The sequence below is a fragment of the Thunnus thynnus genome, chromosome 18 (genome assembly GCF_963924715.1).
Source record: "Thunnus thynnus chromosome 18, fThuThy2.1, whole genome shotgun sequence".
Classification (NCBI taxonomy): Eukaryota; Metazoa; Chordata; class Actinopteri; order Scombriformes; family Scombridae; genus Thunnus; species Thunnus thynnus.
The window spans coordinates 11,834,070-11,854,653 of record NC_089534.1 but is presented as its reverse complement, the minus strand read 5'-3'; the positions used below and the strand labels follow the sequence as shown (position 1 = coordinate 11,854,653).

The window sequence follows — 20,584 nt, the reverse complement described above, 5'->3', positions numbered from 1 at the left end:
GTACATTTATTTTCCTCAAGTTTTCCAGTTTTGTAAATTCAAATAAAAGATGGTGAAGCATGGCTGACTAACCACTGCAAGTCCTCAAATGTAAAAAATAATAATATTAATTTTAATCAAAACTGAAGCTTCATCTTTCTTTTCCAGTCAGTATCATCTTTCATATTTCCTCTACATTCCCTTCATTTCACAAATCAGTGACTGTCTTTATTTTTTTTTTAAAAAGCTCTTCTAGATGAAGGTAATCAACTAACAGAAAGTTTCTGCAACTATTTTGGGAAACTGTGATGATTACATTTGAAACAATTAATCATTTAATTGAGAAAATAATTAATCAGATGAGTCAGATTAATTGATACAAAAATAATAGTAATTAATAATAATAATTAGATGGGTGATTTTATCCTCCTGTTTGTTCCATAGCAACTCTTACTTTGCTGAAAAAAGACACTCAAGTACAAGAACAAGTACTTTTAAGTAGTTAATTTATAACTCTACTAACATAATCAACAGCTACCAACATAAGGGTTGACACATTAAGGTCAGATTTATTAATAAAAGCTATTCTATAAAGATGTTTTTACTGTTCAACATCCTGAATGGCCACACAATTAATCCTCACCTGCTCATTGATTTTAACCTACAGTCTAAGTTCCAGAGACTGGGACCTTTACCACGAAACAGCCAATAGTCTTACAGCAGACTGTCGCACCTGAGAGGCCTCTGAGGTCAAAGTGTGTAGTTATATTATCATGCACTAATCGCCTGCTCCGCTCTGGCTGCTGTTATCCCTGTGTAACTGACACTTAGGCCCTGCAGTGTGTATGTGTGTGTGTGTGTGTGTGTGTCTGTGTGTGTGTATGTTGGACATTCCTAATGCCATGAGGCCTGAACAGGGATAAAGGCCAAAGACAGATAATGACTCTGCTGACAGAGGACATGTCAGGGAGAGGGAAACATAGGAGAGAGGCAGGAGAGGGTTGACACTCATCTCGTGCTGAATTTAAATTAACACATGACGATGTAGTGAACGGCCTGATAAGTACCTACAGTAACTGCAGAGGTCAAAGAGGGTCTGACCCTGATCTGTGCATGTTGTCTCACTACTGACCTCCTGTGGAGATTGTAACGCATGACAGTTTATCATGCTGGGGGAACTTTACAGTCGTGCCATTTGATCACATGCAGTGAGAACAGCTTCCCTTTTGCAAAGTAAAACGTCATCTAGAACGGGAAAAACTATACTGCAGAAGGTCATTATGTAAGCTGGAAATACAGGGGATTTTAAGCGGATGACAGTTGGGATCTATCCAGAAAAACATATTAAGTGACCTTGCAAACCTATATGTCTGAAATGCAGAGGCGGAAGAAGTACTCAGATGCTTTACTTCAGCAAAAGTACCAAAAAACTACATTACAAGTAAAGGTTCTGCATGAAAAATCCTACGTAAGTAAAAGTGCCTACGTATTAGCAGCAAAATGTAGTTAAAGTATTGCAGTAAAAGTAGTGGTTTAGTCCCTCTGACTGATATATTATTATATATGACATCATTAGATTATCAATACTGAAGCATCAAAATGTAAGCAGCATGTTATTGCTGTAGCTGCTTGAGGTGAAGCTAGTTTGAACTACTTTATACACAGTTAGCTAGTTTAGTCCAGTGGTTCCCAATAGAGGGGTGAGGCCCATCCAAAGGGTCACCAGATAAATCTGAGGGGTTGTGAGATGATTAATGGGAGAGGAAAGAAGAAAAAACAAAGTTTTGATACACAAATCTGTCTTCAGTTCCTGGACTTGTTCTCTAGTCTTTGATTTTTGGTGAAATATTGGATGTTTGAACTTTTATTGAAATGAAACCGTGTGAGAAAGTTGGAGGGAAAAATACTCATAAACATTTGAAATATGACCCTGACTACACACTGCTTTTTGTAAGACGTCAAAAGCCAAAAAGTTTGGAAACCACCGGTTTTATCTTTAACAATGTGCTGTATATTAAAAGCTTGTTATATTATGCATTGTGTCAAATCTTCATCTGAAAGTAATTAAAACTGTCAAATAAATGTAGTAGAATAGAAAGTACAATATTTCCCTCTGAAATGTAGTGGAGTGGAAGTATAAAGTAGGATAAATGGAAATACTCAGTAAAGTACAAGCACCTCAAAACTGTACCTAAGTACAGTACTTGAGTAACAGTACTTAGTTACTTTCCACCACTGAAATGTATCCAAATATTTAAGATGAGATTAAAACAAACCCTTCATCTCATTAAAAAACACAGCGCAGATCATCAGAGCAAAAAACAGAAATAAAAACTTACACAGAGAATTTTCACAAAGGACTTAAAATTTATAAATATTCTTTCAATGGAACATTAAATCAGTAGGGATGTTATATAATTCTTCCAAAAAAAATCAGAGAGATTTTCAGAGAGCATGACAAAGTGACAATAATCTGATACACACAATGCTTCTCTACTCCAAAAATATCTAGACTTTTTATATCCCCCGTTTTTTCCAAATATATCAAAATATATGCTGACAATAAGCGTCAATACAGACCACAGAAAGCAGGATCTCATGGGTTGGTCGGGTGCTTTTGCTCTGACTCATGGAGTGAACACACTTCCTGTGCATCAGTAAAAGTTCACTCAGTATTTGGCCTCTGTGGGCGCCCCTACATACACAGACAGTCTGCTCCTGAGCGCTGGCCCTACCCTGGCGTCATGGTGTATAAAGGATGCAACTGTGTCCATGCAAAGCTGCTAGGAAATTAAAGGAAATAATAACATACAATCTAGTCCATGCGTTTTTAAAGGCTGGCCAGCACTTGGGAGGATGACTCATGGCAACCTCCCAACTGAGGTTTCTTCTTCTTCTTCTTCTTCTGCTTTTGTAAAAGAGTTCCTGCATCTCTTAGTGGCTATAAGATGAGGAGACAAGAAAAGCAGAAGAGGAGAGAGAGCTGGGATGTAGCCATGAGACTGTTCTGGGCACATAGAGATTCCTGCCCTCTAGGGGCCAAACACCATCAATGTACATCTGGGAGAAAGGCAACAGTGGCCAACTGATTTGAATGGTGGGGAGAGACCGTTCAGAAAAGCCTTAATTTAATCAACTCATGAATTATGTTAAAATCCTTTCAGCCTACTGGAGACCTTGTGGTTTTAATTACTTGAGTAATTCCTGAAACCGTCTATGATGGAGGGCTAAATTTAGAAAAGGGAAACTGGTCTTAGATCAGCGCATAAGGGGATCTCCACCATGCAGACCAGAGGACGTCCTCTCCCATCCTTTCCTGTCCTGTCTCAGGTGTTCACAGTCTCTCCCTTAATAGGACAAATCAATACAGGCTCAGGTGACCATGTTGCCACCGTAAATCTCCCAAATGTCACACTTAAGGTCAGTCAGGTTAGCAAGAGAGCTTGAAGTCGTCTCCTCACACAGGTCTCGGGTCAGAAACGGGGGGGTCTGATCACATCTGTGCTGAGCGCCACTTCAGCTCTCCTGCCTGCCAGGGTGTGCTTTGGTCTCGTCTCCACCCCTGACAACAAAATGATATAAACTAAACGACATTTACATCTCTGTCAACAACCGCCACGCAATCATTTAATCTCTAAACTCATAATTTACAAAATAAACAGAAACCATTTCTATCCTGGAGCACAAAGAAACAGGATATAGTTAATCAATTAGACACAGTATTTCCAAATAAGTTAAATTGAAATCTTAATATATTGTACTGTTTACTCCATTTAAATATTTTTTTTTTCTTACTTTAAATATAATTATTACAGATCTTGCAAAAATACTACACTGTGCATTGGCTGTCCGCTTGTTTAAAAGAGTGCCCGGTGCTTCCTGGATTAGGGTTCAGATATGTACACTTCATTAAGAAATCGTCTAGAAGGGAGTTTCTCTCCAACCTTCATTCTCCTCTTTCTTTCATTTGGTCAAATCTCAATTAACGCTGCGATGATTTGAAACTAATTTGAAATAAAATAAAAATAATGCATATTCTTTTCTTGATTTGTTAAGTTCATTTTTCCAAAAATAGTAATTCTAAAAATATATTGCATATGCCATCTTAGGAAATTGACATAATAAAATATTCTTAATAAGGAGAAATTGTAAAGTAGGAGAATATATATTACCTCTTTGAAGAATCTGGGCTTTAATAGAAACAAAAAAAAAGAAAAAAAAGATTTGATTTAGTTTGGGTTTAGGATTCATGCTGCTCAAATAGAGAAAAGGTTTAAGATGGCTTTAGAGTATTGGAAACTTTTTACGGCTTATCCAATGTTGAAGAATGGGGGGCGTTTGCTGTGTAGGAAAGCAATCGGGTACTCTTTCTGTTTTTAAAGGTACACACACTCCAACACTACTCGTTTTCTGAGTGACAGTAAAACACTTGCAGGTTAAAAGGCAATGAATGAGTGTGGTCTGACATCCACCACATCTCAATTAAGTATCAACCCTCCCCTCCCCCCTCTCCCCCTCCCCACCCACCCACCCTGCATTCCCACCCGCACCACCCCTCCCATCCAAACACACGTCTAACATGGTGCTATGTTTGTCCGTACAACGAGTCAGGCCTCCATCCAGATGCCTTTTTTTTTTGAAATCTAATCACATTAACATTGTGGATACATACATATATATATACTGTATATTTATATAAGTATGTCAGAACTGATTGAAAGATTCAAATGGAATGACTCTAGTAATATATATATACTGTATATATTCCATGGGATTCAACAGGTTGTGCATCAGGTAACATGACGAACACGCTGGCCGACTCCTCTACTGGTGAAGAAATATACAGTTTGCACTGACAAAAGCAGCCATGACATCCTTACTGTTTCCTTCTCTATGAAACACACACACACACACACACACACACACACACACGCACATAAATGATACACAGTATGTCCCCCCCGGTAAGATATTAGTAGCTGGAACATTAAAAAAAAAAAAAAGAAAAAGTTTAACACGTTTGTTGTAATTAAGGAATGGATTAGTGCAATATAACAAGGGAACGAGGGGCTGAAGTGCTGACAAGGAGAAGAAGTGCGAGGGAGGAGACGGGGACTCTGGCTTGTGTGACATCCTTTGGTTTGTCTGGCGGGGGAGGGGAAGCGTCAAAGGAGGAGGAACAGAACATCGGTGTGTGCGGGGTATAGAATTAAGAGCGGGTAGAACAGACATATCCGAGATGTTGCGATGCTTTGGGACGCAAGGCGAGCCGCTAGAGCGCAGCAGATCAACGAGGTGAAAAGTGCACCGTCCACACAGGCAATGAGGGATAAACCATTCGGTGCGACTGTGTGTTTCTAACCAGTGTAGAGCTGCAACGCGAGACGGTTGACAGAAAATGAATCTGAAACTGTTTCAGTGAGCCTAATCGTTTTAGTCAGTTTTTTATACAAAAATGCCCCAAAAATATGCTGGTTCCAGCTTCTCAACTGTGAGGATTTGATGCTTTTCTTTCTTGTACATAATAGTAAACTGAATATCTGTGAGATTGAAAGACATAACAAGACATTTGAGGACATCACCTAAGGAATGGGAAATTATAAGGGGCATTTTTTTTACTTTATAGTCAAAACAATCGACAGATTAACCGAGAAAATGTATAATGACAATAACTGTTAGTTGCAGCCGTAAACCAGTAGGTTTTCAATGTGCCTCTCCAGTGATCCTGTCACAGCTGTCAGTCAAGTCGACAAAATCCTATTTCTTGGGACTACAGTACAACCGTTCTACCACTTCCTAGTCGTGTGTGGTGAGACTAGCTGCCTAAAGCTCTACCTGCAAGTCATAAGGCAAGTCACAGGGAACATCAAAAGGTGGAGAAATATAAGAAAAAAAACAAAAAAACAAAACAATGAACCACGGCCCTCCTCTTGATAAGCCTTCACAGGGCTCCTCGGTAAGGGCTCTCCCCATTGGACCCTTAGAAGAGCCTCTCTAGAACAAGGCTTCCTCGAGCCAGGACTGTGGCCACTGGGGCTTTTGTCACAAATAAAACAAGTTTAAAGCCTTTTTAGGGGTCCTGATCCCAAGCTAAAGAAGCCCTGCCCTAGAGTCGACTTTGGTAAGGAAAGATCTGTCTGACAAACCCCCTTCATGTACAGTATTTTAGACTGTGCAGAGCGACGTTCGAGATGAAAATGTTTCTGTCAGTGTCGGTGCGCTGCGGCGCGCAGGAGAAAGGACAGGGAGAGAGCTTGGCTTCCTCTAAAGCTGCTTGTTTGGTTTGATTGCCTGAAAGCCTCCTAAAAAACCATCACACATTTATCCATTTATTCACACTGACAACACTCGCTCTCACACTCTTCTCTTTCACACGCGCTTTCGACTGAGACAAACTCAAATCAGGAGAAATAAGACGACACTCTCCATTAGCTGCTCCTTCACCCCGGCTGGTTGAACACCGTTAACATCGAGCTGACAGTGCAGGCTTGTGTTCCCTCGGAAGCACCTTAGCGCCGGACCATCCCTGAGCCATTGGCTTACAAATGGAACAAACATGATTGTTATGCTAAGATGCTTTAGGGGAAACGCGGTACTGACAGCAGCCCAGTCCAGCCTGGTACTCAGCATTCCTGGCAGGCAAAGGGTGGGGGGGTGGGGGGGGGCGATACACAAGCTTGGTAATGGTCCATGTAACCTCTGAGTGTGGTGCAAGTTGAAAAATCCAAGCTGATGAATGAATTCTCCCTTCCTCGCTCTTCCAACCAGGAAATGTTGGTGCTCTGACTGAGATGGATCAATTCATCGCGTTGTAACCCCACTTTAATCCTCTAAAGGGATCTGTGCTTCATAAGGTGTCACAAACACTTTTTGCTTCATCTGTCCCTTGACAAAACCAGCCCCACCCCATCAACCCCCATCCCCTCAGATCGTGAGGTCCCCAGCAGAAAAAGACAGGGGTGTTCAGTCCTTCAGCCCCCCCTCTGTGCAGCGGGGGGGGGGGGGGGGGGAGCTACGTGATGATTAACTCATGGGTCCGACGCCACCTCCCCTTCTACTGCAGGTTCTTCAAGATGCGTCCGTAGCGGAAGTCGTAGACGTGCCGGCAGAGATACACCAGCTCGGGGTCGACATCTGTGGGCACACAGCGGTGGGAAGGGGGGGCGAAGTCGGGGCAGCAGGGCACCATGCTGGCGCTGCCAGGTGGGGCGCCCTCGGCACGCCGCTTCACCAAGGCACAAAATCTACCCAGACACACACACACACACACACACAGAGGGGAAAAAAATCAAAGGTGACACTTTGCCTGAGATTTCAAGCACAGATCAAATATATCATTGTGCTACTGTACTGTACCTTTAATTGAAAAAAAAAAACAAGCAACTGAACTCAAACATGATGTCTAAGTAAACGCTCATGACCTTCACTGGAATTCATTTACAGTTGCAGTGTCATTGATGTGTGATAAGAAAGTCACAAAAAAAACGGGCTTCCACATTTCACAGAAGCTGAGGTGATAATTAAAAGGAGCGACTCCAAACCTTCTGAAAAGCGTTACTGCTAACAATTAAAGGTGAGTGTGTTTCTGTCTGTCTGATTATGTGTATGTGTGTGTGTGTGTGTGTGTTTGTACTTACCTACAGTACTGGGCTAATGGGAGAACGTAGCATCTGTCTTCTATGCAGGCCACGCTATTTTCATCCTGATGCCGTGAGGCGAAAATCTCATTCTGAAACCAACAGTGGGTGTAAATTGTCACATTGATGCAAGTGTTTCCTATTGTGCCTGCCGAAGGTTGAAGAAACGACACACACTTTTCAACTGTGAGCATAGAGGGAACCGTAACTGTTCATATGCAATAGGATTGTGCCTTCTAACCTCATGTGCTAACACTATAAAACTCCTGCACCACTTAGCACATGCTGTAGGGATCAATCAACAGCAGTAACATGAGTATTGTGCATTTTCTTCTGTAGCAGTGAATTCCCTTTTTCTTTGCTTGTGTAAGACTGAGGTGTTAGAGATATCATCGTTTTTTGGCGTTGTGGTTACACTGAAGAGCTTACCAACTTTCAACAGTTCAAGGGCTGCTGAGAGAAAGATAATGATGTGTGCAGCAGCTGCAAGTATCTCAATATTTGTGCGAGGAGAGCTGTTTTGTTCAACTGCTTCTCGCCCATTATTTTCTCATATCGGGACACCTTGTTGTGCATTATCACTTAGTTATAATGAACAAATCATTGATAATGGCTGCACTTCTATTACACTGCACCAATAATTATGTGATGACAAACATGCCCTGGCTCAGTGCTTTGAGAACCTTTCCTCCCACATTCAACTATAATGTGAAAGCACAGGACCATATTTGTAAAGATGACTCTTAGACTTAATCTAAAAGGCAACATAGGCAACATAAAAAAAATTTTATTCTAATTTTTTCTTTTATAACAGGATTTTAAAAGCAGTACCAACTAGCAATGTTGACACATTCTTAAATAAAATCACTAAAAATATTCTCTTCTGCAGTCAGTCCCTGAATTCATTTGAATTATTACAGTGTGTCTTTATTTGCCTGATGTGCTCTGTACCTGGATAAACACCATCTAGGTAATCTAATATCTCTACATTTTCTGTTAAAAACTATGTAGACCAAATGTATTCAATAAATAAATAAATATATTTGTTTCATATTGCACCCTTGGGTCTCCATAAAATACTGGGACGGCACTAATTAAATAACTTTATGCACAACATTCAATTTTTGTTTTTGGAATGTGAATGTCAAATAATCACTTCTCAATTAATTGTACACATCCTGTACACGTCCTGCGTATTTATTTTTTGTCTTTAACAAGGAGACAAACAGTTTTGCAGTGTGTTGTTACTGGAAACAGTAAATCATTACAAGAGTTCATTCAAGCCTCACCTCACAGTGTGCGCCGGGATCTCGGCCTCCCTGTGTGTGCTCGGGTCGGTAGTACCAGAAAAGACTCATCATCAGCTCTCCTGTGGCAGTGAACACCCACACACACACACACACACACACACACACACACACACACACACAGGTACAGATAAACAATCTTGTCTGTATGTCCCTTTGTCCATCCATCCATGCTGACCATTACTCTCAGTGATCCCCCCACTCCTCGCCTCCTTTACCTGTTTTGGGGTCCTCCCACAGTGCTGATATCTTGGCAACATACGGGAGGGATTTCTTCCTGGGGCCCGATCGTAGCAGCACAGTGTCTCTGACATGTATCACTTCACCGTCCCTCTCGACTCCTTCATAACACTGCCGCAGGGCCGTCTCATCCTCTCCCTGAGACAGACATGTACACGTGCACATATACACACACACACACACACACACACACACCGACAAGGACTGATATAATTCTCATTATAAAGACAAAAAGGAATCTGTCACACGAAACTCTGTGGTCAGAACACAATTATCTTTTCCCCCCCAAGAGCTGATTTTTTTCTCTCTGCCAGGAAGCTGTGTGGATGCTAAGGTTTTTTACTGACAGGGTATTATTAGCTATATAAAAGAAAAAAGTTTTACCAGAGAGACAACCTCATGGCTTTCTGATCTGGCTCATCTTTACTCATAAATAACCTACCGCAATAAAAACCTCCTTCTCTGTGGGCATCCCAACAGGCCTCCAGCCGTTGGTGGCACGTCTGCGGCTGACTCTCTTTTGCTTGGCGCCACTGAGGCTTGGCACGGGTGACGGCTGTTTCTGGGGCACCCGTGTGCGGCCCATGGACAGGGAGCCGTTGGAGGGTTTGGTGCTCTGTGGGCATTCTCTGCCCAGCTTCAGCCTGGCCTGGGGTTGGTCTCGCCCCGACAGCGGGGTCAGCAGGTGGGGTTTAGCCTGGGTGGAAGTGGGAACGCTGGATAAAGGGCAGCTGGAGATGGGCATGGAGGGGGGAACCAGGAGTGAGGGGCTGTGGTCACCCTGAGGGGAGGTGTAACCCTCTGGAAATGTAAAGGGACAATGTCAAACTTTTCAATAATGCAGCAAGAAAGCAAAAAAGACACAATTAGCACTCAAAAGAGCAAGACTATGAAACTTTTGAAAGACAAAATAACACACACTTGCTCAATTCTATACACTTAGGGGTTTAGCTGCTACAGCCTTACTTAGTTTGATATGAGCAGTAAGCTAATGGTGTCTCATTTCAGCTAATATTAGTAAAACTTAAAGTCTCCCTCCACTCTACACTTTTTCTTGGAAAAAAACAGTGAAGGATGTTTGACCTTCACTGTGCAGAATGATGTATGCGCACAGTTTGACACTAGAAGGCTGTTTTCACATTCATCTGCTGAGAGTGGAAAGTTTCTCCGTGCTCATTTAAAATCTGAGTTAAACGTCGAGCATGATTTGTGACATCACAACTAGGTTGGAGCCAATCATGGTCCAGTATACAACTTACACATGTGTGATGTGGAAATTTGAAGCCTCCGGTGCACAAACACTGTAAAGTGAAGCAGGAGACATCTAGTGTCCAGCAGTAAAACTTTTGATATTAATAATATTTGCATATACATAGATTCTGGATTTTTAATGAGGGAGAAGGAATTTTCACAAGGTAATTTTTGTTGAAAAAACATATTAGAAACAAATTATTATTCAAAGCAGAGATTTTTTTTATATTTCTTGAAACATGCCTGGAAGGGATCTTTAAGGTACGAGGCCACTGTTCAGCAAAAGTTACACAGTCTTGCTTTAAATCAGTGGAAAAACAACAGAAACGGTTCCCTTGTAGATTGACTTAAAAACAACTCGCTTCTTTAATCTTATTCATCAGTTCATATATATTTATATGTATATATATATATATATATAAAACACAATTGTTACGGAGAACACAACATCTGAGCTTGCAGCCCCCTTATCATGAAATATCTCAGTCATAGCCTCAAGCTGTGGGCACTTTCAAAGCTCATACCAACAAAAAAAACAAAAGCAGCAACAAAAATGTTCACACTTGTTGGGCCACAGCTAGCTTGAGGCACATACTAAACAACAAAGGACTCTTTAGTTCAGCAAAAACCTGGTCCTAGTATAATATTAGGATAAGTCTTTTTTTCATAATAGCAGCTACACAACGAAGGCTGAAGATGAGTGAAACAAAGTGACATAATGTTCATTATGATGCACTTGCCATCAGCTGAAATACTTGAGAAATCAACTATCTCCATTTCCTGCTCACCTGTTTTGATGCTGTGTGTGCATCCAGTGCATCCTGTGCTAAAAGAACAACCCCTGCTGGTGACGGGAGGCATGGCTCTGTAGGTGTAGCCGCCGATCCCACAGGCTTCACTATAACAGGGTGAAGCCACCGAGTTGCAGTAGGCGGGATGGGGCAGCCCCGAAGAGTGGGACATCCGCGGACCCAGCAGCTTGGAGCCGGTCATCTGATTAGGGCACAAACCGGATGGGGCAAAGTTCAGAGGTCGAGGGGCCAGGCTCGCTGACGTCGTTCCAGTGTGTGTCGGGTGGGCGATGTGAACGTAGTAGCTGGAGAAGCAGTGGTCGGCAGTGCAGAGGCAAGGGTGGGGGCTGAGAGTCAGGGCTGTGTGCGGGTGAGAATGCGTCAGGGACGGTGAGGTTACGAGGCACTCGCGCTTCACAGGGGTCATGGCTGAGTTAAGTGGCTGATCGTCCGACTCTCCGTAGGGCTGCTGGCCCAGGAAGAAGGCCAAGCGGTGACAGTATTCCATTGAACCCTCTGGGGGACAGCAGTAGTACGGGCTCAGTTCGGTTTCCAGCTGCTCTTCCTTCACTTGCTTTAACGGGTATGCTAGCATGCTGCGTGACTGGTAGCCGGGTTTGGTCAGTCTGTGAGTGCAGCTGCCTGTCTCCCACTCCACTTTGGGCTCAAAGTCCGCCTTCTTTTTGCAAGCTGTGCAGCCACTGTGCAAGGGAGAGTCCTTTTTCCCCTTCTGGTTATGCGACCGCCCTTTGTGTTTGACTCTGGAGTGCTGTTTTGGAGTTGGGACCGCAGCCGGAGCCTTGCCGTCTGATGTGACAGTAGCTGTGGGTGCAGCCTTCATTCTCTGTTTACTTGTAGCAGACGAGCTGGTTAACTTCAGCAGGGCTGCGGCGTTGAGACCAGCCAAGCGTCTTGGGGCGGGGGCATCCAGACTCTCCAGACTCATCCCCCTGCTCTCGTCTCCTCTGTTGGCTTTGGCCTTCTTGACCTGCTTAGAGCTTTGGCACAGTTCAAGTTTGTGAGATGTGGAGGCTTTACTGGTGTTTCCTCGTGAAGCCTTAGGACCTCCATGGAGGCTACTCCTGGATGAATCTGCATCCAGGGAACCTCCTCCACTCATGGGCTCTTCCTGTCTCTTAGCCTGTTTGGCTGCCGGCTGAGGGTCAGTGGCTCTTTCAAGCAGTAGACTGTTTACTGCCTCAGCATTCAGAGAGGCCAGTCGCCGCTTGCGTGGTTGCGGGACATGGATACACTCGCTTTGACTTGGGCTGTTTGACTTTGATTTAGTTTTTGGTAATAACTTTTTTCCTTTTCTTTCACTGCTTTTCCCTTTTCTGGATTTGTGTTTGAGAGATAACTTCCTCTCCTTTTCTTCAGAACGTTTCTGTTCGCGGATGCTTTCCTCCAACCGGGTGAGGAGGACGTGGCAGCTAAGCCCCTCTCCATCTGAGCCCCCAGTCCTCCCCCTCAAAGGATACGATTTCCTGTCCCGTTTCTTGTCACGCCTCCGGTCCAGCTTTCTGTTCTGATCTGATTTTTTGGTTCTTCCTCTCTTGTCATTCATCTTCTTGGCCATGTCTTTCCCTTGCTTGATGACCTTGCTTATCTTCTTTGTCCTGCCGAATCGTAGTGAGCGCTCTGGCCAGGCGCCGCCCATAGTGCCACCATGTGGCCAGAGAGGGCAGTTGTCCCACCACTCAACGCTACTGTGGCTCTGCCGGAGGGAACCCTTCTGCCTTGCGTGAGTCATCACATGCTTCTCCACGGGGCCTAGAGATAAGACACCAACAACTGGTCAAAACCCGAAGTTCGTACTAGTTTCACCAAGTGCTTCCAATGTTCACAATAACCAGTAATCTACTTAAAGTTACTTACAAACAAAGCTTTTAACTGAATCCTGAGAGCTGGTTCTCATTAACATTTTTATAACTTTTGTTTTTTTATAATCAGTCAGCAGATATTACAATCAGCAGGCACCAGACCAAGCTGACTGATTAGAGCAGGATTGATGGTCAGGGGATGGTATGTGTTGTTCTTTGCAAAAATAACATGATCTAATAAATTTTTTCTTGTGATTCAAATCCAGACAATGCAGGAAGAGCTACTGTTTTGTAGAAAGAACTGAGACACAAAGAAAATGAAAACAAGGGAGAGCCAATAAGACAAAAGCATAACAAATATATCCGAGTATCTTACATAAGCCTCCGGTTTAGATTTAAACACAACATCTGAATTCAGTACTTAAAGAAGCTTAATGATGAATAATTAAGCTGCATTGTTTTGTGATCAGACTGAATTTATTTGATCATATGTCTAGTTTCTGATCCTCTGATTATAACGGCTTTGTGTGTGTGTGTGTGTGTGTGTGTGTTTTATGTTGCATAGCAGAAACTGGTGTCATTCATTCACTGTGCTCGTTGCCTTATCACCTAGTGTGCACACAGCATGCAAATAACAGCTTGTTAAGGCCAATTGTTTAGTCTAAAATGTTTAGTCTGACAGGAAAATGTCAAAAAGGCCTTACTACAACATTAAGCTGAACTGAGTAAAATAAGACAAATTACAGGCTCACTAAATACCTAGTTAAACCGGGCAACATTTTTGTCACTTTCATTTCATTTCTTTAAAATGTGTCCATGTCAAAATGTGACTATATTATGAGGAGAAAGAGAGTTTTATGCATACATCTATGATACAACATACAGTAAATACTCCCCAAGCTTGTTGTGAAACCATTTTGCAATTAAGTTCAATTAGCAACAAATGATTAGCTCAGGGACTGAGCTCAGTGTTAAAATTATAACTTGAACAACCAAAGATTAACTTGTTTATGTGTTTAAGCAACTGTTCTTTAAATAATTTCCATATGCAGACTGTCACATTAGTGTTTAAGACTCACACTGTAAGGCAATGTATTTTTAGACTGGAGCTTAAACCGTAAATACTTATTACACTGTACTGTACAGTCAAGTGGACTAATGGAACATATACACAGGTATACAGTGTAACCTCTGGGCAGGAGGATTTACTGTATGTGTACCTAAAATAGCGACAGATATATATCAGTGCAAATGTTGCAGTGCAAGGCCGCAGCCAATCATGTTACAGACTTTCACATAATCTGAGGTGTTAACTGCGCACACAGGACTTTTTTCCCCCTGATTTTAGCCCCCTGTGAAACAATACCAAACCTGGGGAAAAGCTCTGACTTAAGGACAAACTCTGGAAACAAATGTCCATTGTTGTTTCAGAACCCACAGAACTCACTTCATTGTAGAGTATAAAGTGGATGAGTATTGTTAAAATACTGGTATCTAACTTATCAAGCACACACAACTACAATTGTAGGAAAACTCCGAAGGACATTATTAAACTTTGTCAAAAAGAATAAAATGTCTGACAACAATGACATTGACGACATTTAAGAGTTGTGAGTCCAGCGTTCAAAATGTCACTTAAGTTAAAATACAATATTTGGGGTTGGGTGGGTCATGGAGCAACATTATAACCACTTCCAAAGACACCACTAAACCACTACACTACTGCAAGAAAGTTGCAGCAGTGTAGTGGTTTAATGATGCAAAAGAAATTAACTCCATACAGCTAATACAATTACACATTTCCTGTCATTTTTTTTTACTTTATCGCAAGAGCTTTTTGACCCACATCATTACTTCCCATAATTAGCCATAACCGCTTAATGAAATCCCCCCCCCCCCCCCCCCAAAACACTTTTGACATGAATGTTTAGAATATATGCCTGTCATTCTATTCTCTTCATGTAAAACAACATGTTTAACCAAATGAGCTTTAGATCATAGTGATGCTATCAGTTTATCGCTAGAAACAATCATCCCAGGTCTTATCACAGTAAGCTTTTCCACTTCATTCTCTGCGGAGCTGTACTTCAAGAATTACAGGCCAGGGCATCTGTTCAGACTAGCGTGGCTGTGAAAGACACTAAAAAGGCCTGATGGTTGATGCAGATTACTCTGTAATGTGAACACATTCAGGACTGAAGACTTTGGCCCAACCGACGTCTCCATAGCAGTCAAAGCCCGACAAGATTTTTTCAAAACATGTTTGATTTTGTCTGCCCCAATCTGATGAGGCTTGTGCAGCATGAAGGCGGTCTAAGACTTGAAATGTGTGAGTGATCCTGGCAATAGCCAATACGTGTTTTAGCTCCAGGGTTGAGGTAAATTATAGGACAACTTCTTAGACTTACTTTTCTAGCTCCGCTCTGTATAAACTGCTCATTCATTTTACAGGGAGGGGCAAATATTGTGATAGACACGCTAGGCACACGCAGCTTTTACACCATGAAGGGAGAGACAATGTGAAACATTTTTGACAGGGATCTGCTCTGGAAAAATGGGAGCATGTCACTAAATGACAAAATCATGTAGTGTGTGATTCCCCCGTCTTTGTCCTGTGTCAGGACAGTTAACTCTAGGCTGTACTTCTCGGACAAGATGTAATCGGTTTCGCTGTGTGACCTTGCTGGCTGACACTGAAATTCAATACTAGAATGACACACTTCAAACGTAAAAATTCAGAGGTGTTTCACTTCATATTTCAGTCTGAATTCAGGAAAATCAATTCATATTCTACCAAATGAATGATTTCAATACTTTTAATATATACAGAAAGTCCAAATATGCAGGTTTATTTGCAGCACTTCTCACATCTAGCCAATATTTTCTACTCAAAACTGACCTGGTTCAAAAGTCTATCTTAAAATTACCTCCAGTCTCTTTTAGGGTTCAAAAACTTACAACTTTAACTTTGATACAGAGCTTTTATCATGTTTTTTTTAAACCATGAAGCAGTTGTGTTTCACTGCTGAGAAGCGTAATGTAAGTGGGGAGCACTGGGGAGGTATAACCTGCAAGATATTATCTCATGTGGCCGCGTTCTGGCCAAACAGCAATTTGGCTCTTTAAACACAGGGCCTGGTGATCCTCCAGAAGTAATTTCTCATTTACAGTAAGATCAATGACCCTTCACTCCGTCTCTAATTGGTTAGAAAGCAGATCATCAGCTCCTCTCAGAGCATCAAACACCGAGCACACCAGGACTTTTTTTTTAATGATAAGACTTGTAAGATTTCAAAAAGACCCTTGAGAATACGTGTGTAAAACAGCAAGCCGGATAGATTTAAATAATCACTGAACAGAATCAAAAAACGCCCGACTCACAAATGCAATTTAATATTAACTTAGAGATTCTGTTAATCCTTTTGTCTCGGCTGAAGTACAGCTGAAGCACCCACACACTGCATCAAAACTAAAAATGTTTCAAGCAACCCAACAAGGTTTACGCACGAGCCTACAAATCCAACTAGAAGCATATTTCAAATATTAACAAGCAAGAAGTAGAATTCAACACAGGAGAGAAAAAACATATATCACAGTTAGTCACTGTTGAGCACTAAAGATCTGTTCTAAATGTTGTATTATAGCAGTAATGTGGTGATATGAGATAAAATGACCACAATATGAAGCTCTAAACATACACAGGAGTGAATACCAGAGTCAAATTAAGAGTCACTTTGAAAATATGACATGAACATATTAATATATCACATCAGTAATAACAGGTCACAAGTTCAGTGCTTTAGGTTGAATCTACAGAGGTCACCAGATGATTAAAGGGATATGACAGATCACAATCTGTTGCAGAAAACTGTTACTCTTTATGTTAATCCTTTCGTATTTATAAGCAGTGTGCTGTGTAAACATTTACATTCACAACAAATGGTTTGAAACACACTATAATGTGGTTTAACACATAGGTCATTTCCAGTGTTTATTGACTATAACTCCTCACATGAAGTTTCCATAACTGGTGTATTAACAATTAATGAATGAAATGCAGTATGAGAAAGCTGTAATCATATGTCTACAATAGTTTTAAATACATTCATAAACTTGTCTGTGAATAATTTAAATTTTATGAGATAGTTTCACTTTACTTTGGGCCCCTTTTTCATGGTTAAACATTTTTTGTAGGTTAGGGTTTTAAACAGTTTATAGTTCATAACAATTCTAAGATATTTATATATTGGCTTATAACAATTTTATCTAGTGTGTAATAAAGCATTTATTAACTGTTTCCACACATATATAACAAGTTTAAAACTATTTATAAATGTATTTAAAACTACTAAAGACAAATGATTATATATGATTACAGCAATGTTATACTGTCTGATCAAGCATTAATACACTGGTGATGAATGCTTTATTAGAAGTTATAGAAGTTGTTATCAAAGACATTAATAAACTGTTATAAAAACTGTTCTAATATTGTTTACAATTACACTATGGTGTATAGTTGTGATGTGTGTATATTTATTGATCGTTTATGTAATAAATGCTAAATAGAGGGGGTTACAATGAAGCATTTTTATTATTTTTCACTTTTCTTTAAGGGACTGTACAAAAATTATTGAGGTGGGGAGATGAGCTGAATCTTATTACTTATTACACACTATACACTAATTTTGTTTTATAAGAAAGCAAAGCACTCCACAGCATTATCCATATTTCCTTTGGATCCACCTCCTGACTTAGAGGAAAACAGCGATACCTTCCCCATTCTCAAAAGTATATATTTATGGTAAACATTACAAAATAATGAAAATACATCCACTCTCTGTTTTTTTTAAATAAAGAGCTGCTAAATGGTCAGTCCTACAACAAAAACTGAATGAGTGAACCTGGACCAGACATCAGCTCTGTTGCTGCTGATGGACTTGAACACCGCAGTATTGTCCCCCAGGAATGATACAAAAACTATAATTCTGGCATTAGAAAAGTTGAAACAGCCTCTCCTGCTCTCCCAACAAACATTACATTAAATACACATCACACTCCCTCTTTTCCCCACTCTAATAATTTTTGTACAGTCCCTAATTTGTTGCTTTTTTATGTAAAATACCCTCATCTAGACTCTAAAAATCATCCACATAAGACATATCTGAAAAGGAAAAAGCACTTTTATGTTGAACTGCTCACCACTTGTGTGCACACTAAAGCCATAACTTGTGAAAACGGGTCACACGTAGACAGACATTGCTTTAATTTAAAGGGTCACGAGCCAAAAAAGGTTAACGAACTAGCCAACCAGTAAGAAACACCTTGCAACTCCGCTCCATGTCAGTCACACTGTCTGTGCTGCCCACAGTCACAAACATCTTACCAGCCGGTGTTACACCTTATTTGGTGACCCATCAGATTCTGTGACCTGCAGTGTTAGAGGAAGTACTCAAAGCCTTTACATAAAAGTATCAATACCAAAATTTAAAAATACTTCATTACAAGTAAAAATCCTGCATTTAAAATCCTACTTAAAGTACTAAAGGAAATGTACCAGTTTTGCAGAAAATCAGGCTATAATACTGGTAGCTGGTAAAACTTCTACACTTTTACTAAAGTGTGATTTTTAAATGCAGGATTTTTTACTTGTAATGAAGTATTTTTACATTGTGATATTGACAGGCTACTCAAGTGAAGGATCTGTGTGCTTCTACCAACACTGCAGGCCACAAAATCCAATAGGTCACCAAATACAGTGTTACACCTGTGATTAATACCTCATCCACTACATTTCTGCCCTCAACTCGCAGGTAGAGAGCCACAACACCAAAAACACACATCAGAAATAAATAACCACAGCTGTGTAAGGTATCGCATCAGATTGAGGTGGCTCCTTTTCTTTTTTTTTTTTTTTTTTTTTTTTTAATTTCCCATGTCATAGCTGGTGACAGGCAGCTATATAACACGAGGCGCTGGCATGTTGAGGTTTATCAAGAGATAAAGAGACCACAAGAATTTAAAACATTAGGTCACTGTTGGGTTTTTTTTTCCCCCTTCTTCTTCTTCCTCTTCTCCCAATACTCAGCCTTGAGCTTGATCTACACCACCATCCGCTGAGATGTCGAGGACATGTGAATGCATGCATTTATATTACATGCGTAAATATATATATACATATATATATACACACACACATACACACACCGAGGAATACAGTGGGATAGGATACAGTAAAGCTTGACGTAGCTTGCCCATCTGAAGTAGCCAGCCAAGCTCTAAATATGGGCTGGAGAGGGGAGGGGGGGGGGCACCCGAATACACACCAAGCAAAATACAAGGGCAGTCACCCCTCCTGATCACATTTTCTAACCGGATTCCTCATTACCGACACGGTGGCTGATATGATCACAGTCCTGGTTGAGGGCTGGGAGGATATGGCACGTAGCAGCAGCCTGTTATAGTGTATCGCTTCTGGTGCACGAAGCGAAAAATGGGTTCTGCGCTCCTCTCTGGACGGCTGGGCAGTCGGAACAACTTCAAACATTCAGGGCGAAATAGCAACAAAAAAAACAATCGAGGTGGTAACTTACGCGCTTCCTCCTGCCGGCCGGGAACCGTCGAGCAAAACCTGCGGGGAGAGAGAGCTAAGGGAAGCCGGACTGGTGCGATGGCAGAGCTCCGTAACTGGGAGAGCTGGGGAGGAGTGGAGGACGGTCGGTGGCGCTGCCTGCGAGATGTGTGTGTGTGTGTGTGTGTGTGTGTGTGTGTATATGTGTGTATGTGTGTGTGTGTGTGTGTGTATGTGTGTGTGTGTGTTTGTGCTCTTCCTGGTTGGGCTTCCACCGATTTGCAGAAAACTTAATCTGAACCAATTGCCACACGGACCAGCCTCGCTTGACACCACCGTCCTCCAATGACGGACAAACAGCTGTTTATTGTGACTGACTGGTGGGGGGGGCGGGGGGAAGAGAAACTAAATATTTGCAGTATGCGAGGGAACTTGGTGCCAGTAAATTAAAACACACTGCTACATCATGGGCGATGGATGTTACTGCCCCCCTCCCCTCCTCCCCTTTAGCCTCACCCTGTCATTTGTCGTGACCAAAGCACGACCAGTCAACCACCAGACTGTTTAAAACACGTCTAGAGATATTCATAGGGAGGGTGAACAAGGAGGAAGGGATTCATAACGATATCAACAGTGTCCCATGTGGTGCACGCGAGATAAGGTTTGTTAAAGCTTCCCATTTAACGAAGTTCTGATGAGGATGTAAAGGAAAAGTAAAGCAGCCTAAAACTCACTTCAAAGCCAAATCTTTGTGATCCTGAACCACATGAAGTATGTTTTAAAAGGAAGGTTTCTAAAATAATTGCCAGACCTATTTATGTATATGCTTGTGACAATACCACACTGAGTATAAGTCAGATATATGTTTTTTTTTTTTATTAAACTCTGTCTGTCTCTCTATTAGCTGGGGACAACATGAACCAATACAGATCAAGAACAACCACCTACACATCCAAATGAGAGAGGGCATGAGTTGTGACAATATGGC

At 41.4% G+C, this 20,584-nt stretch overlaps 1 protein-coding gene across 1 annotated transcript; it reads right to left on the bottom strand.

Moving 5' to 3' along the window:
- Positions 1 to 4,539: 4,539 nt before the first annotated feature.
- On the bottom strand, positions 4,540 to 19,756 carry LOC137169242 (bromo adjacent homology domain-containing 1 protein). The gene is made up of 7 exons (XM_067572313.1): positions 19,619 to 19,756; positions 11,203 to 12,975; positions 9,606 to 9,964; positions 9,142 to 9,301; positions 8,906 to 8,985; positions 7,617 to 7,708; positions 4,540 to 7,223 (listed from the first exon to the last, which is right to left on the bottom strand). The coding sequence occupies exons 2-7, from the start codon at positions 12,953 to 12,955 to the stop codon at positions 7,034 to 7,036; spliced, it is 2,634 nt and encodes an 877-aa protein (XP_067428414.1). The 5' UTR covers positions 12,956 to 12,975; positions 19,619 to 19,756; the 3' UTR covers positions 4,540 to 7,033.
- Between the last annotated feature and the right edge of the window lie 828 nt (positions 19,757 to 20,584).

Excerpts from the sequence above, each read along its gene's own strand:
- LOC137169242 (XM_067572313.1), bottom strand. The coding sequence starts at position 12,955 with ATGACTCACGCAAGGCAGAAGGGTTCCCTCCGGCAGAGCCACAGTAGC. Across the intron at positions 8,986-9,141 it reads GTGGGAGGACCCCAAAACAG|GAGAGCTGATGATGAGTCTT; the intron begins GTAAAGGAGGCG and ends TCACTGCCACAG. Across the intron at positions 7,224-7,616 it reads CCATTAGCCCAGTACTGTAG|ATTTTGTGCCTTGGTGAAGC; the intron begins GTAAGTACAAAC and ends GTGTCTGGGTAG.